The following is a 17,648-nucleotide window of genomic DNA, read 5'->3' as shown; positions in this document are numbered from 1 at the left end:
TTTGCCAGCGTAGTAGGTCACCGCTTTCGACATATTAAAATTGAGCTTGATACTGAGGCCTAGAAGACACAAACAAAAGAAATGAATAAATATGTCATTCAATTCCCTTTGTTTGTGTCCTCCTAAGCCTCTCTGCCAAGCTGAATTACAGTCTATTCGAAAGAATAGGTTTGAGAACAGACTACTACCCAGTCGCTATTTATGGGTCAGATTGGATTGTTTCAAAGAGAAAGCCGTCTGGATCGAGTGGAGCGCGTGGGGAGGTATGGGAAGAGGTACAAAAATTAGCGATCCAACCCATGACGCTCCGCGAGCCTTTATTCAACCTAGTATCCAATCTTCTCTCCCCCAAAACACCTAAAGCGACTGGATACTAGTCTGGTTTGAGAAGGAGCGTGAATTGGGAAAGAGAGCACAAACAGGGAGGGGCCTGGGTTTCGTTCTAATTGTTTGGATGTTTAGATAAAACGTTTGAAAACAGTACTTCATCTTTGTTTTTGTTTTCGAAGGACCCAAGTTACTGGATTGAACAACACCTTGACGGAGTCCTGGACGAGACATCGGTCAGAAGAGGTCTACAGCACCATCAGCAACTTATACCAAGGGAAACTTGACCGATGTTACATGACTTAGTGCTTAAAACTGTTTTTACTCGCATTAGTGGGGTTAAAGACCAATGTTTTACATCGGAAAGACTTTAAATTTCTCACGAATTCAAAGACTTTTCTAAAACAGTATATGATCGTCCGAGATCGATTTTCTAACTTTTTTAAAAATGTTGAAAATAGTTTTCTCACCAAGAAAACTAAAACGTTAAGCTATATTGAATGAAACAACAAAGTAGAGTATTTTTTTTTTAACGGAGACTTGTAGAATAATAAGAATTAATCCACAAAATGAAACAAGTTTTAAAGAGTCACTCATTAAATACAATAATCCAACATCTTTATTCAATTTCTTCAAACCCAGTACAACCTCTAAGTTCAAAATGGTATGTTTTGTATTTGAGAGTAAAAATAAATTACTAGCATATTTACACGAATTTTAATTTGTCATAACTGCGTTTATATAAGTTTTCTTTCGTCTTGAAACAAGAGAGGCTGAACGAGATGAGGTTCAATCTCAGTATAGGCGTTATTCTCGAGGAAATCCCTCTTGAGTCCCTTTTCGACATGGTACCTAGTCCTCCCGCGGTAATGTTACCACGCGCGTTGCGTGGATGTTTCCGCTTGGGCTGTCCACGTGAGTAAATCCACGTCACATGATTGGCTATTTCTAGATCCTTCTGGGATTTCTGAAGCCTGAAGTGATCTAAAAATAACTTGAGAGGGATTACCTCGGGTATAAGACCCTGTATGAAGGATTGACTCTTACTCTTCATCCTCTCTCACTTGAAAAGATTCCCCGTTTGTAAATGCAACTCTATTTATTTGTTCTACCGAACAATAAGGGTAATGAGCCCTGAGGTTTGCACTTATTCAAAGGTCTTTTTGGGCGGTTTAGAACAGATATTGATGGTTCGAAAAATGTTTGAAAGGAATGTCGTGCCCGGAAAATTGTAGGTGGGTACAAGAATACCGAGCGGTAAAACTTCCTAAACACAAAGACACGAACTCAAAACAAGATTCCTATGGGTTAACATCGCTAGAGAATTAGTGAGCGGGAAGGGGGGGGTGGGGGGGGTTAGGGAAGAGCTCATTTTCAGGGCGATATAATATACCTATACCCAAAATATGGTATAGGTATGGGTGGTGTAGCAGCTCTCGTAAGGTCTGACATGAAGGGCTTGCTACCCTTTGAGAGAACAATAGGACAAACAACAGAAACAATGCCCCTAACCCTAAAACAATAATAACAGCTGCTAACAATGAAGAGAATTACAAGCTTACGAGAGCAGCTACACTTCTGATAGGTATATCGTAGTTTTACATAACGAGACATTTTCCACAAGGGACTAACTTCTGATTATACGTACAGTGAAACCACGCCTTACGATTTCCACATAATAGTATCTCGCTATTGTGACTTCTTTCTTTTGTTCCGACCGTTGGTGGTAGGATCAACATTTTAGGATAAAAAGTCCTACACATTTAAATAGACCATTTCCAAGTTACCTTGTGCCTCTGTTTCAAAACGAGTCTTCGTTAAAAGCATTTCATAAGAAAATGAGTTTGATTTGCATGATCGTGATCATGATGATCGTGTATTTCCATATGAATGGTTTCGTACGTACAGTGGTTTTGACACAGAGGCAAAAGGTAACTAGGAAATGGCCTATTTCTCGTGAGCGGCCGACTGCGGGGGGAGAGGGGGGGGGAGGGGTACTTCCAGAAAAATTGGGTGGGGGTGTGCGACCCACTTCCCAAAACCCTTACCCTATTTATGACCAAAATCTGCGTTTTTTGCTACCCTATTTATGACCTGTCCAAAAATTCGAAACCCTATTTATGATTGTTGCGGCTGACACAGTTGCCCCAAACATAAGTTATGGAGGGCTTTTGTTGACGGTTTTATCGATAAAGATGAAAAGGTAGCTTCTTCTGAGAAACATACCCAATTCAAGACTAGAGTGCTAAAACCATACCCTATTTATAACCAAAATGGCCAAAATCGATACCCTATTTATGACCAAAACTGCTGAAAAACCCTACCCTTTGGGGCCGCACTTACCTATATAGCCCATACAAGGGAGTACCCCCTCCCCCGGGATTCCAAACCACAAGGGCCGCCAGTGGAAAATTCACCTGTACCCTACACTATAAACTTAATTCGATTAAGAAATGACGTTATGACTCTACAATTACCACTAGCTGGAAGAAAAGATACTCCTTGTTGGGCAGAGTCGCAGTGATTTTGATCTTCAGAGCAATGACACGACACATTTGCGAGGTAATTATCGCGAAATAATGTGGTTTCACTCGTTGGAAAACCATTAATTTCATCGCAATACATGTCTCAAAAGCCCTGTCAAGTTATCTCTTTTCGATCAGCTAGTTCAAAGAAAATATTTTAAAAAAACCAACTGAGATGGAGGTTAATTAAAAAAAAAACATTCATTTACACCGTTTTCCACTTAAGCATTATTTCGGGCTACCATTTGGGAAATGGAAGGGACTTTTAAGTAAAATACAGGGGTACCTTGAAATTCTGGGTATACAGGGGGAGGATAATACAGCGTTTATGGTCATTTATGCATTCAGATTTTTGGCGGGAAACAGTTTTGCGCTGTGACAGACGCGGCACAGTGTACTTCCGCACAGGTCCCGGCTGTTTCCCGCCAAAACATCCGAATGAATACCTGTGCAAAGGCCTGCGGGATACCCTCAAGGGAGCTTTCAAAGACGGGATAAATATGCATACACTTGTTTATAAGAGTCCGTAAAAGGTTCTCGTTTTCTTTTACAAATTCAGGAATAAATGGCTATTATACGCACATAAATACCATTTCTAGGCAAAAATGACGCCAGGAGTTACTTCAAACGCCTTAGGAGATTAAGTTAGAATAAAAGCACATGATTAATTATTACCCAACTCGTTATGAGGCTTTACAGGTCAAGACGGGCAAGGAATTGCCTAGCATGTTCCTGCGAACTGAAATTGCCTTATTAAAATGCTGCCTCTAAAATAGCCATAGAAACCGTGAACTGATGTAAAACAAGCGAATCTTGTAAACTTGCCTCTGTCCAGATATTTGCAGGAAATGTAAGATTTCAAATAATTCTAGACCTCATATCATGGACTGGGCCTTAATTTTGTTACTTTTTCAAATATTTTTCCTCAACTTCGATATATCGTACAAAATGCATTGGAAATAGAGATTCAGTATTATTTGTTACGTCATGTCAGGAGTTTTTGTCACCTGCCGTCCCAGACCCCAAGTTGGCCGTTGTAGAAGGAGAGGTTACGAGTTGGATAAGGGATAACTGACGCTGAAGAACCAAGCCCTTGTGGAGAGAATGTGTTCAAATCGCTGGCTGATTCTTGAAAAAGCGAGGCGTCCTGCAAAGAGATGGCAGTCATGTGAAACAAAATGGCTTCAATAAGCAAATTTTTTCACGAATTATACCCTTTTTTCTCATTGCGACTGTCTGCTGAGAGACTTGGACGGCCTAGTCTATTTGCAAGTCTAACATGGCAGAAATATACTCATATGCTTTTTCCCGTTTTTTTCCGTTACGGGAAATCAAATTCTCAATGTGCAATCAAAAACTGGTGAATGTACAAGCGACCACAGTGAAGTCACACGTCAGCTTGACGTCATGTTGCTAAGCAACGTCTCCGACTTTATTCTCTCCGACGTTACTCTCGAAGACGTAGTTTCCACCGGAAATGAATTCGTGTGGCACAGCTGGTGCGCCGGACGACTGAAAGGCAACTTACTGTTAGAAATGAGAAGAGAACTGAAAAATATTTACCTGATGCTTGGATATAAAATCCAATACCCTCAGAGTGAGTTTTCGGCTGGAGTGCACTAGTGAATTTAAACTGCAAAAGAAAAATAGACAATTCAAAGATCAGTGACTTGCCTGTCTGCTTATATGCTGTTTTTAATGCAAAAGGTGTAATTAAGATTTGCAACTCAAAGATTGTCAGAATTTTTACCTGTCTTCATGACATAATCCTTTGGAAGAGATCTGCAAAAGAACATTCAAAACACATAATTGAAACAAAATGACGGTACAACATAAATTGAAGCATCGCAAGTACTTTCTTCAAATTATTGGTTTGAAGCAAAAGTTGTACATATTTGGTAACCTGCCGTTATTACTGTATTCAGCGAGTTGCTCCTCAAAATAAGAAACTGTAGTCTTGACGTAAGATCCAGATACCCTACTCTACCGATTTAGTATAGGTCTACCAGCGTTCTCTCACGAATGCCGTTCTCTTATTGGCTACGCTACTCACTATCTATTCTGCCGTTGATGGTGAGTAGCCTAGCAGTGTGCGATTGGTAACAAAATGGCGCCCGCTTCTTTGCCTTTTCAAAGTGTCCGTGAAGAGGATTTGTTAAGTTTTGAACGACTTGTATATTTATACTAAGACAATTAGTTTATCCGCTCTCGATTTCTACGCGTGATCGAAATCTCGAGCTCGTAATCTTGTTCTTAAGTAAAATATTTAGAGAAGTTTTTACTTACTTTACCAGTTTGCGATTGAGCAGTATCAAGAAGCTTAACAGCTTCTTAAAACAGTAATATCGTTTACTTGTTTTATAGTGCTGCACAATGCGCGAATGACACGTGATTTGCACATGTTGAAAAGTTTAGCCTTAATTTTTCAAATTCGTCGTTTGTAATCCGTGTTAATCTTCTCCATCCTTAGCAATCCTTGTTCCTTTATTGTTTAATATTGTCACTTTGGTGTTTTTCTAAGTAAACTGCTATTTTCAGGTTGCTTCAACATAAATGTAATTTTGTACGTGGCCAAAATAACTCAAAATACCGTGACTGAGTGCCTTAAATGCTGAACTATCGTTGATCATTTGTCATCGAGTTAAATTCTAGTTTCATCATCCATGCAACTAAAAACCGCCTCAGCTTTATTTCTGATCGGTATTTCGTACCTTCTGATAGACCTGTTTACACAAGTCTCCATCGAACAGAGGCAGACCATAGCACAGGTCTAAAGGCAGCCATTTACCAGCGATGGCTTCTTCTTCATTCTCCTTCTTGCCCTTGCCAACCATTACCATGTCATCCACAGAACTACACGACATCGGGTCCACTCCGTCCTCTTCGTTTTGTTCGTCGCTCGCCGAGTCCTGGCTGCTGTCCGCGTCGTTGATGACGATCAGTGGCGACAGCGACCGAGGATCGTTCGCGGCGGGCGAAGGCATCCCGAAATTTGCCGAAATGGTCCTTCGGCGCGCGTTCGCCGCTTGTTTAGTCACCGAAGGCTTTAACATCGAGATGAAGCCGCACGTGTGTTCAAGGTCGAGACATTTCGAGAGTTGTTGAACGGCGGGGTGCGCTTCCATGTTGTCTTCGGAGAACGGCTCGCCTGTAGGGAGTTAATCGACGATTTAATAGGTGGTACCGACCATTTTCGAGGGGGACCGAAGATTATCCGAAATATCATCGAAATAATTGCTCACCGTAATTGCGAGAAAAAAAATTGCCCCGAAAATTTACAAGACGACGAGAAAAGGTTTTCTCCCCTGGCAAGTTGTCAAGATACATGTTTCATTGGAAAGTGTGTATGGGTCAATGTATGTAGTATGAGCAATAATTAGGTAATATTATTGTCTAACATAACATGAGTCTCATATAAGGTTAAGGGCAGCTATTACAATTTATAAGAGCAGTTTTTAATTACTGCCGTAGAACCAAACCAAACCATGACTATTCAGCCAATCTCAAACCGTAGTCAAACCAAAACCAAAACCAAAATAACTGCCTGTGATTACTTTCGACAGTCAATTAAAAATTACTCAAATGAAGCAATTTATTGTTGCTGTTGTTGTTGTTTTATTACAATTTTCCGCTACTCACCGTATTTACAGTCTAATGGAAAAGGTACATACACTACATCTCCTTCAGTGTGCACTCCATGAGCCTGCATAGAAAAACCAACACAGTATGTACAGCGGACACCTTTCTAAAGCATTTTTCACTTTCTAAATTACTAAAACCAACAGCTTCATGGAGCAATTTTCCAGGTTTTCCACAAGTAATAAAGCGTTTAAGTGATCACATTCCTACAACAGGTTTACAGTCACCTCTACAACACGGACACATGACAATATTCCCTGTCATTTTTCAGTCATGTTACTCTAACCAAACTCACTATAAGCCGGACACCTCTCTAAAACGGACAGCTAGTTGAGGCCGGTCCCGACGACGTCCGTCTTAGAGAGAGTTGACTGTAAACTAATCACAACGAAGATCTTAAATTTCTAGCCAATCAAGTGCATGACTGAAACCATCCGTGATTTAGCTTACGTCATTTTCCCGCTCTTTTCCCCGGTTGCAAATTTTGCTTTTCCCGCGCTCACCTCCAGTTGCACGCGTTTGATTTTCCCGTGCTCAAAAAACTGCATGCACATTTGACTACGAGTTCGGATTGGCTTATCGCATTGATTGTCACTGTATTCAACTCTGCTATGCTCTGCTCTCTGGGTTTTCTGAAAGGAATTTGAAACCCGCGCTAATCTAGAATAATCTCTTACAGTGTGAACTCACCTGTACTAAAACTGCAGAGTGGGACAATGCGTCGTTGAGCGCCAATAAAACGTTAGACACGGGAACAATTCCTGGATCGTGACCCCACGTTGTTATCATTAATCTTTCATAATCCTAAGAAAGAAAAAACGCTCTTCAATAACTGATTTCGCAATCTTTTCGACTCTTCGTAATCATTTTCCTCTCTCAACACATTGATAAACATTTTTTTATACATATATTATCATAAACTGCTGTAAGCTCAAAATATCTGTGGAGGCACGGTGGCCTCATGGTTAGTGCGCTCGACTCCGGATCGGGCGGTCCGAGTTCAAGCCCTGTTCGGGGTCATTGTGTTGTGTTCTTAGGCACTGAAGACACTTTTCTCTCACAGAGCCTCTCTCCACCCAGGTATATAAATGGACACCGCCGAATTAAATGCTGGGGGGTAGCCCTGCGATAGACCAGCATCCCATCCAGGGAGGAGTAGAAATATTCTTAGTCGCTTCATAAAACAAAAACCGGGATAAGTTCCGGCCTGACAGGCCACTTGGCTTGTATGCAGACTTTACCCTTTGCCATACCTACCTCAAAAATCTTGGGTAACCATGTCAGTCTTGTACCCTTGACTAAAAGAAGTGACGGCGGACCATTTTTCACTTGGTCATATATGAAGAGTTTAAACCAAACTGAGTTGACCTCGGGTACAGCTGGACCAATGTGTGGCGGGCAACAGCTCGTTACGGGTCGAATCTCGTTGCTAAGAGGGGCCATGGACACTAATAAGCTGAAATGAGGGGAAAAAATTAGCTACAATCGTGGACAAAAAGTCCTCGGGACACTTATGTAATGAAACGAATTATCTGTGTTTTACAATTGAAGTTTGAAAAAAGCACTGCTGTGCTTTTAAAAAACGCTTTGCTGCCCCCCACCCCCCTAATCCCCATCCAATACAATGGAAGTGACATCGACATTGATCAAGCTCGATCAACAGTTTTCAACATCATATGTGGGGTGGGCGGGAGGGGAGAGAGAGACAAGGCAGGTGAAGTTTTATTACGTTTGGCGTGTGTGCAAAAGCGCCAAAAGAGCAAATTTGTCCCAAGACTTTTGTTCATCATTGTAGGTCGTATCGTAATAGATTACGAATAGTCCCTCTTTCACTTGGCCCGTCGTGCGTGACACGAAAGAAAATCGCGAGAAAATCGCGAGAAAAAACTGGCTGCGCGAAATCCTGGGGGCGAGAAGTACGCGAAAGGAGGCCAGTTTCTTAGCAGTATATTTACGGTCTCACTCAAAGGACTAAGCGGAAGAGGGACTACTCGTAGTCTAGTATTGTAATTCTTGGGTGCTTGTTTAAATTATGAGCTTTAACTTCCACACTGAAACCGAATAAGTCATTCAGCGAAGGCTTCTTCATTGGCAGACGTAATTTCTGAGCATTAAAAGGCACGTAGTACAAAAAGAACTAAATTTTACTCTTGTTGCATAGAAAATGTCAGGAGTGGGCTTCTTTTTGATCAATTACCTGTAGTTTTTCTGTAGTACCCGACCACAGGCAGCAGAATCTAAACTGTTAAGACTTTCACATCGCAACAGATCTACAAAGTAAACAAAAACGCTTTTCCCATTGAGATACAAATCCAAGTACACTGTAATAGCACGCTTGCTATGAGAAACCTGATAAAAGCGACTTAAAGTAGCCTCTGGTCTTCAGAAGACATGTTTGCTCATTAATCATCACATGCATTGCTTCTAATCAGTCATATCATGTGTTTCTTTTAGTTTAACCCTCTGAGCCCAATTCATGTCGTTTCTTTCAATCTGGAGGTAACTAATAATAAAGTACCAAATCCTGGAGGTAACTTCGTTCATCACAAAAAAATGACTTTAAAGCTCAAGGCATACCTCCCCTATTTTAACCTGTCATAAAAAAGGGGCTAAGGTACAGGCCCCTAAATACATTACTCACCTAAGCCCTTAGCAGGTACTTGACCAGGTTCTAAACCAAGGTTCCTGTTGTATCTCAAGAACAGGATAGTATCCCTAAGTGTGATGGCGTGGTCAAAATATCGCTGTGCTTCGCCTTCTGCCACACTATCCACCTGCAGATGAACAGTTAACACACACATCATTTAATATTTACTATCAACTTAAAGAAACAATTCTAAACAAGTGCTTCAATCAGAACTTGCCTTTTCAAGCTCCCCAAGAAAGCTGTCCAAGGATTCGTCTGTGAGCTTTCCAACTTCAAACATGGTGACAGCATGACTCTTTAAACCCTGCATCGAAAAAAATCATCACGTTATTTCCTCTTTTGAACGCTTTCCCACTAAGTCTCGATTTCCGGCATTATCTCCCTTCCCGAACAGCGGCTGGTAATCGAGCCTATTATGAAACCAAAACCAAAGCAACCACACTGGCCAATCACAATAAAAGTAAACGACACAGCGAACCAATGAGAACACAACGCGAATACGTACAAAGCCAAGCGCGGGAAAACGCACGTGACCAATTGGTGATTTATTTCGGTATTGCCTCTGATCGGTCAAGTACTGTAGGTGGCGTGAGGTTTTTTAAACCAATCACTTTAAGGGAAAACTAAAGCAGTTTCTCACCGGTGAGAGGTTGCCCATCATAAGAAATGCCGTCAGTGTAGAGTCAAATAGGAATGCAATTCTCTTAGAATTCCCTCCTGAAATGTTCTCTGTAAAACAAAAGACAAAAGCAAGTCGTACAAACTCTATATTACACAAAGCACACAGAATAAGAAACCACAACAATCACTTTTAAAACTGGACTGTCACCGCTAAAGGTCAGTGCTTATATTCAAGGAGTTGCCAGTGCATGTTATTTCTACCTGTAGTGGACAATTCTCCATTTGTTTCTTGGGCATCAGTTGCCGGAGCGTCCAGTGAAGACACAGAATTTGTCTTCTCAGGAAGGTTGTTAAGATCTAGAGTCAACAAATTGTCTCTGCTTCCATATCTAGTGTAAGACACGACCAAACAGCAAATCAAAACAAAACAGGAAAAGTGCTCAACAACAGGTCGTCCCTCAAGCGAGACCAAAGCCAATTCTTTCCCTAGAGAGGTTCGTGTTCCACACCCAGATTGCGTTTAGATGCCTAGTTGGCGATCACTTCCTCAATAATTTTTTTACAAAATTCCCCTTTGTAAACTCAATTCTTTCTGCATTCAACGCACCAGAAGTTCCTAAACTTACCTATTGCAAGTTGCAAGCAAGCTGTGACAAAGCTGTATGTGCATCTTGTCAAGGCACATCATATTGGTCGTTGATTGCTTGAAAATCACCTCTAAGCCTCAAGCCGTTCTTTTCAGCCTTTTGCCGCATTAACCCTGCTTTCATATTGGTTTTTTCTTCATTTTCCTGCTTTACCAATTCGTTTATACAGTAGTAGAATTTGTAGGTTTATTTTTAAATTGAGACCTAAGGGTGAAATTAGCTAATATTCTTGTTCCAAATGGATCCGTGGCTGTGTGGCACAGTGTGGATACTTCAAAAGTTAGCTTGTCTGTAGCTTGGGATATTGAGAACTACCTTTTCATTGCCAAACTGTTGACTTTCTCTGTCCAGGAGTGGTGTAGCTTCATCTCGTCCATTTCTTCGCCCTTCTTGTGGGCAAATCCCAACCGAATGTAAACTGACACAGCATTCTGAAAGACAAAATCCGATATCAAAATGTCACAAGTCCAGAACCTACTATCATTCAAGAAGCCAATCTTTCTGCAGTTTCTGTGTGGCATAAACAACCTTTCTATGCATTTCTACATTTGTAGTACGTGTAAAAGAAAAAATTGTGCACTAATAATAACTTGATCACCTATTTCAAAGATCAAAAAATCTTACCTTAACTAATTGTAAATCAATCTGTAAAACATTTGCTAACTGCAAAGTAAAACACAAATGCAAAACATATCCATTACAGTGAACAAAAGATGCTAAATTAACATTATTTGTTTCCTCCAATTTACAATAACTATCAGCAACAACTCCCTAGGAGAAACATTATTACCAACACCCACTCCCACGAGAAAATATCCCCAGCACCCCACCCCAAGCAATGACTATGTTTTATCCTACTCCTGGTGTAAAACTATTTGAAGTTCACAACACAAAGTGAGACATTTTATTTTAATTTTCTTTCTTGGAATCCTCCCTTGAAAGGCACCGATCTCTATTTAAATGAGAAATTTAACTACGGGATTACTGCTCCTTCAATTAGTGCATAAAATATAAATTACCGATGCAAATAATTAAATGACGAGCTTACCTCTGCTATGTTAGTGTGCTCATCTATTGAAACAAATATCTTGTACATTAGAACTTCAAAATAATCACCCAGCACTCTGTTCATCACAAAATTCTCTAAAGGTGGAACTGCAGTGAAAAGGAAGTAATGAAAGGTCAGTAATCAGTCGATTCAGCTGGATATACATGTAGGCATCCTATCATTAGTGTGCGAGCGAGAATACTGGAACTGGTAAACACGAAAAGGCTGCATATGAGCCACGTGGCCCATCAGGCCTGAGCTTATCCTGGTTTCTGTAGTGACTAGGAGTATTTCTTCTCCCCCCCTGGATGAGATGTTAGTCCATCACAGGGCTACATCCTGGCATTAAATTCACCAGTACCCATTTATACAACTGGGTTAAGAGAGGCACCGTGAGAGTAACGTGTCTTACCCAAGAACATAACACAATGTCCCCAGCCAGGGCTCGAGCCTGGACCGCTTCATCTGGAGATCTGCCAACTACTCTACTTACTATACTAGGCAGATTTCAAACTAAATTTTTTTACCGACTATGTAGTCATCATCAGCAATTGGGACATCTATGTAGATAAGACCTTTTGTGTATAAACCTGCCAAAAAAAACAAACGGTGTAACTAATAAATTCTCAGATAGATGAGACATTAAGAGAGCTTGCAAAAAATGCTGGTGACATACAGAACACATTTCAAAAATTATAAACAGGGCTCCTCATCAAATGATAAACTTTTAATTCAAATAATATCAACATCTGAATGATCAAAATAAACCTCTTTAACCCCCCCCCCCCCCCCCAACTCCCAACAAAAAAAAAATACCTGTTGATTTCATGCACTCTGGTAATAAATTAATGTCTTCTTTTCAAACAAAATAGTTGCAACATGATCAGAGGACAAGAGTCATTTGTAGAAAGGATTAAGTATCCTCCAAAACTGAAAGACATTATAATTACATCCACATAGGATCTCAGAAATTGGAAATTGACCTTAAATGACAAATGTCAGTACCTTGCACGACTTTAAGGTCCATCATTCCAGCTCGCACAGGGCCTTTGTCAATGATGGAATCAATAGCCTGATGCTCGGCATTTGAACACATCTAAATGAAGATTATCTCAAATTATCAGTTGCAACCAAACATGCCAGTACTATGGATAGTAAAAGTGAGAACACCCAATACCAATTCAAGACTTTGAGAGTTCAAGATTCTTGCCAAATATAGCAAATTACTTATAACAATATTTAGAGAGAAAGCCAAATCAGCCCTAGCTGATTTTCATGCTTGTCCTCTATCCTGGTCAAATTGAAATTTAGAGTGTTGGTTTTTGTGGACGGTGGATAACTGGAGAACCCAGAGAAAAGCCCTTGGAGCAAGGCAAGAATGAACAACAAAATCAACCCACATGTGGCACCACAACCCCGATCGAAAGCGAGCCACATTGGTGGGAGGGGAGCGCTCTCATCACTGCGCCATCCCTATTAGTCTTGAGCCCTGTCAGTGTTGCTGGTTATAAGCTTCTACAACCTCAACCGATCTAGAGTATTACCAACCTTTTCTATCTGGTCTTTCCGTTATGACTTACCCTGATATCATCTTCTGTTACATAACCAATCTGCACAATCCACCAAGGCTCTAGAACTTTCAACAAGGCAGGCTTAGTTGGGAGGAGGTCTCTTACAGGCTTCTTTCTGAAGAATTTCTGAAACAAGGAACCATCGTACAATGACTCAAAAGACAATTATATGATGAAATTATCTTGACCCGTTAGGTACCACACTAGGAAATCATGTAAATTAGAACTCTTTACTGAAAGTCATGCTTCTCTTTATTGTTATGTATTGAGAATTTGGTAATACATCAAGGTGATGATGATACTGGTAAATGACTTTTTTTTTTATTTTCACTATCTGACTGGTTAATGGTGTGTTGGTATTATTAGCAAAAGAAAGGTCCACTGGTTACTTTTGGGAGTTAACCAACTAAAGGGCACTGAAACTGAGATCTCAAATGAAATGAAGATTGTTGCAAAATGCAATATGACAAAAAAAATTATCGGGATCTTATAAAACAAAGTTCACACTGAAGCTTGGAAGTAAAATTTCTTGACATTCTGATGACTCCAAGTCTATTCATCCAAGTCAGCAACCTCAAATTGAAAACTACAGGCAAACATTTTGTGGAATCTATGGAGTCACACTAGTTGGTAAATTGTGGTTTTGAGTAAATAGTACACTTTCCATGTGGAAACTGTGCACAAGTCCTTTAAGGTGGAAGTGTCAGCTTTGAGTAGAAGTGCACTTTAAGGGTGGAACTGTAGCTTTGAGATGGATATGTACTATGCGTACAAAAGTGTGCTTTAGACCTGAAAGGGTTTTTGTTTAAAAGTCCACTTAGAGGTAAAAGAGCACTTTTGGGAAGAAAGATTTTCAAAGTTTTAAGGTAGAATTGCAGCACTGAGGAGAAGTGCAGTTTTGTGTGAAAGTGCTGTTCTGTATAGTTTAAAGTATAGTCTGTACTGAGTTGGAAGTACACGTTTAATGCCAAGCCTGACAATGGTTTGATTTTAAGAACAGTACTCCACAAAGCTTTAATTAATATCTTGTTATCAAATTGCTTACCTTGGATGATCGACACTGATTCATTAGTTCAATGTACTGATTTCTGCCAATAGCCAAAAGTCGTAGACCTGTATATTTTTTTTATAAAAAATAGATTTGTTTAGCTGTTTAAATTATCAATTAACAAACTGCATCAAGCTGTATAGAAGATGGGTGCCTGGGATGTCTGGGGGCCTCCACTGTGACCAGCCAGCCCCTAGACAGTAACATGCTCTCATGGCTGGCAATCCCTGCAACCCAGCCATGAGCCCCCATACATGGTCATTCAGGCACCCACCTCACTGAAATAACCATGGAAAAGGGATGGGGAGGGAGGGGCAGAGGAAGACGAGCCAAATTACTAGGAGCTCCACTCAAAAACCTCTCAAGTACACATGCTTAAACATGCTACTACAATGGGGTGCACTGCACCTATGCTAACATCCAGGAAATGCTGGCCACCTGATGAATGCCAGCTTCTCTCTTTTTTCCATAAAATCCTGATAAAAAACTAATCTATCAACATCTTTGTAAGATGCTCATTATACATCAAGGATCTTTCAACCCTGGACCTGTGAGTAAGGAATGCACCAAAAGGAGAACATCTATAGTTTACTCATCTTTTATATCAGACTTAACCAACAGACTTAAAGGAGCTATGTCACACTTTGCACATCTTGAAAAGTTTAGCCTAAATTTTTCAAGTTCATCATTTGTAATCCATGTCAATCTTCTCCATCCTTTTACCAACCTTGTTTCTTTATGGTTTATTATTATCTCTTTAGTGTTTTTCTATCTTAAGTTAGTAAACTACTATTTTCAGGTTTCCTTCAATTTAAAGGTAATTTTGCAAGTGGCCAAAGTAACTAAAAATACTACATGACTAAGCTCATTTAACTCATTTACATACATCTCAAAACTTACAATCAGCTGCAGTGAAGTTTGGCAATGAGTCATAACTCCTTTCATTTGCCATGATGCTCTCCATGATGCTGCAGTAGTATGAGAATGGAGTGATCCTCAATCCTTTCACTATGACATCTGACAGGTGGTACGGAAAAAGCTGTGGAATATAAGTTATGCTTATATATCTTTATAATAATCAGACAATTCATCAGCAGATACTCTATCATCTGATTTGTTAAGTTGGTAGCCTGTAAACAGGTTCATAGGGCAAAAAGTATTAGCAAATGAGAAAAACAGTTTGCATGCAAGGCAAGCTGTGCATGGCTTGGGTGAGCTAAATATTCCTCTCCAGAATGCGCTTTATTCACTGCTCACCTCAGACCACACTCCGCTTGATCTCTTCCTGTTGTTAAATATTAATCAATCAATACCTGAGTTATAATCAGACTCACCATGAGATGTTGCTTACTGTATTGCAGTAAATCTTCATAGTACTTTCTCTCATCTCGTCTGACTTGCCGTACTGAGAGAAAGAAATATGAAAGAGTATTTTTACTTAATAACAAAATATAGTTATGTTGGAACCAAAAACATGACAATTGCATGACATGAAACGTGACGTTATAGAAACCGGTTTGAACCAGTCGAGTGAGCACAAGGGTAGAGGCAGGGTGAAAAAAAAAAGGTGAATGAAGTGTGAAATAAAAAGTTAGCTGGTGTCAAGAAATCATCGCGACATAAGTGGTGACCCTGCCAGGACGGTTCCGGAGAAAAGGAGAGTTCTGAAACAAGCAACGAGAAGAATTCAAAACACAAAGGTTTTATGGACCAAATGTCAACATGAGTGAAATCAAAACATTGCAAGAGAAGATTGAAGGTAAGCTGAAAATGCTTAAGTTTACCGTAGAAGATACCGAGAAAGTACTTGAAACCGAAGATGTAAAGGCTATCGAGAGACATGGGAACGCTTTAGAATCTGTTATTGACAAAACACATCAGCTTAAATTGCAAGCTCAGGAATTGCGAATCGAAAATGACGAGGACCTTGCGGAGATTAGAAGTTGGTCGGAAAATCTGGAAGCCCAAATCAATAAATTTGAAGGGACTCTCAAACAAGTAAAGTATGTAGCCGCTAATATTAGATCGGCCAAAGAGGAAAAACGCGAAGAAGAAAAACGGAAACGGATCATGAATGAAGAAATCGAGTTGCAAAAGGCTAAATTTCAAGCGCCTGTGAAACTCAAGCAACTACCGAAGCTTGAGATATCAAAGTTTCAAGGAACCTTTCTTTCAGAATCAATTTGAAACTGAAATTGACAAAGCCAAACTTACTCAAGTAGCAAAGTTTTCTTACCTGAAGGAGTTACTGGTACCCAGCATACACGCATCCATCGACGGACTTCCCTTCACAACCGAAGGGTATGAATGGGCAAAACATGTTTTAAAAACCAAGTATGGTAAATCCAGTGAGGTGGCAAATGCACACATGCAATGTATTATTGGACTGTCCACAATTCATGGTGTGGATTCAGCTAAAATTCACAGATTCCATGAGAAGTTAACAAGTCACATACAAGTCCTAGAGACCATGGGGAAGGTTAAGGAAATTGGAGGGTTCGTGCATGCAACACTTGATAAGCTACCTGACATTCCAGCAGACCTGGTTCGTCTCGATGATAACTGGCAAGAGTGGGGATTTCCAGAAATAATTGAATCTTTGACAAATTGGTGCGACCGTAATCCTATTCCCAGTAGAGATCAGATGCCTAGCACACCAGACAGCGATCATTCACACCGTGACCCATCAATCTGCAGTCTACCAAACTGTGGTTTACCTTTCCGTGACTCGTGGACCCATTATCCATCATATCGTCACTCTCGAAACCGCCATCCACCAAGGAAAAATCCTGCCTACCAAACCAAGGATGAAAGTGCGAAAGTGGCACGTGTCTGTGTCTTTTGCAATGGTGAAGACGATTGCTCTGCAGGAGTGTGGGAAGTTCCCTAACATCTCCCAGCACAGGAGGATTTTAAGTGACAAGAAGTTGTGCTTCAACTGCACAGGTACTAGACATCAAGCGCAAGACTTGTGAATTGCCCATCCACCTCATACTTGGCGCCAGTGAGTACTTGAGAATCAAAACTGAGACAAAACCAAGGATTGGTACACCATTTAAGCCTAATGCTGAGCTCACTGCATTAGGGTGGGCAATGATGTCCTCCAGTAAAGAAACGGGCCTTTCTAACGTTTACTTGACAAAGTCATCAGCAACAGACTATGAGCAACTCTGCAGTTTAGATGTCCTAGGACTTGAAGATAGTCCAGAATCAGATCAGATCAGATCTATATGTTGATGACATCATCTCAGGGTGCAGCACTACAGATGAGGTCCAGGACCTGAAGAAGACGATAGCATCAGTGTTTGGTGAGGCCAAGTTAACCATGCACAAGTGGAACTCTAATGATCCTCAGCTAGAGAGTGAGAATGTTGCTCCTGTTGATGAGCAGCAGAGTTATGCAAAACAACAGTTAGGAGTTAAAGAAGGTGAAACCAAGATGTTGGGACTCCCATGGAACAAGAGGGAGGACTTAATCGCTGTAACTTTTCCTGAGGAACCTATCGGCATCACGAAGAGAGGAATTCTACAATTCTTATCTGCAGTGTATGACCCACTGGGGATTGCCTCACCCA

General features: G+C 40.5%; 3 protein-coding genes across 3 annotated transcripts in view; 2 read left to right on the top strand and 1 right to left on the bottom strand.

Annotated features, from left to right (window-relative positions):
• The window catches only part of LOC145463828 (uncharacterized), an 18,232-nt gene extending 16,555 nt beyond the window's left edge, over positions 1-1,677 (top strand). The window contains exon 12 of the mRNA XM_081447622.1: positions 510-1,677. Within this exon, the coding sequence (XP_081303748.1) occupies positions 510-614 (105 nt within the window). The 3' untranslated portion in view covers positions 615-1,677. The remainder of the gene's footprint in view (positions 1-509) is intronic.
• LOC145463829 (protein FAM91A1-like) overlaps positions 1,673-17,648 on the bottom strand; it is a 20,703-nt gene continuing 4,727 nt past the window's right edge. Inside the window, exons 3-23 of the mRNA XM_081447624.1 lie at positions 15,408-15,478; positions 14,974-15,112; positions 14,071-14,138; positions 13,035-13,151; positions 12,460-12,550; positions 11,982-12,044; positions 11,455-11,561; positions 11,031-11,069; positions 10,722-10,837; positions 10,021-10,148; positions 9,779-9,867; positions 9,356-9,442; positions 9,133-9,265; positions 8,689-8,761; positions 7,749-7,947; positions 7,182-7,295; positions 6,492-6,555; positions 5,564-6,000; positions 4,603-4,634; positions 4,416-4,485; positions 1,673-3,999 (exon numbers count right to left, since the gene is read on the bottom strand). Coding sequence (XP_081303750.1) covers positions 3,856-3,999; positions 4,416-4,485; positions 4,603-4,634; positions 5,564-6,000; positions 6,492-6,555; positions 7,182-7,295; positions 7,749-7,947; positions 8,689-8,761; positions 9,133-9,265; positions 9,356-9,442; positions 9,779-9,867; positions 10,021-10,148; positions 10,722-10,837; positions 11,031-11,069; positions 11,455-11,561; positions 11,982-12,044; positions 12,460-12,550; positions 13,035-13,151; positions 14,071-14,138; positions 14,974-15,112; positions 15,408-15,478 — 2,381 coding nt within the window. The 3' untranslated portion in view covers positions 1,673-3,855. The remainder of the gene's footprint in view (positions 4,000-4,415; positions 4,486-4,602; positions 4,635-5,563; positions 6,001-6,491; positions 6,556-7,181; positions 7,296-7,748; positions 7,948-8,688; positions 8,762-9,132; positions 9,266-9,355; positions 9,443-9,778; positions 9,868-10,020; positions 10,149-10,721; positions 10,838-11,030; positions 11,070-11,454; positions 11,562-11,981; positions 12,045-12,459; positions 12,551-13,034; positions 13,152-14,070; positions 14,139-14,973; positions 15,113-15,407; positions 15,479-17,648) is intronic.
• LOC145463647 (uncharacterized) overlaps positions 16,442-17,648 on the top strand; it is a 1,641-nt gene continuing 434 nt past the window's right edge. Inside the window, exons 1-2 of the mRNA XM_081447400.1 lie at positions 16,442-16,922; positions 17,325-17,648. The exon at positions 17,325-17,648 is cut by the window's right edge and continues 434 nt beyond it. Of these exons, the coding sequence (XP_081303526.1) occupies positions 16,442-16,922; positions 17,325-17,648 (805 nt within the window). The remainder of the gene's footprint in view (positions 16,923-17,324) is intronic.

This window comes from Orbicella franksi, chromosome 12, assembly GCF_964199315.1.
Source record: "Orbicella franksi chromosome 12, jaOrbFran1.1, whole genome shotgun sequence".
Classification (NCBI taxonomy): domain Eukaryota; kingdom Metazoa; phylum Cnidaria; class Anthozoa; order Scleractinia; family Merulinidae; genus Orbicella; species Orbicella franksi.
Note: the sequence above shows the minus strand (reverse complement) of the source record. Positions and strands in the feature narration are given on the sequence as shown.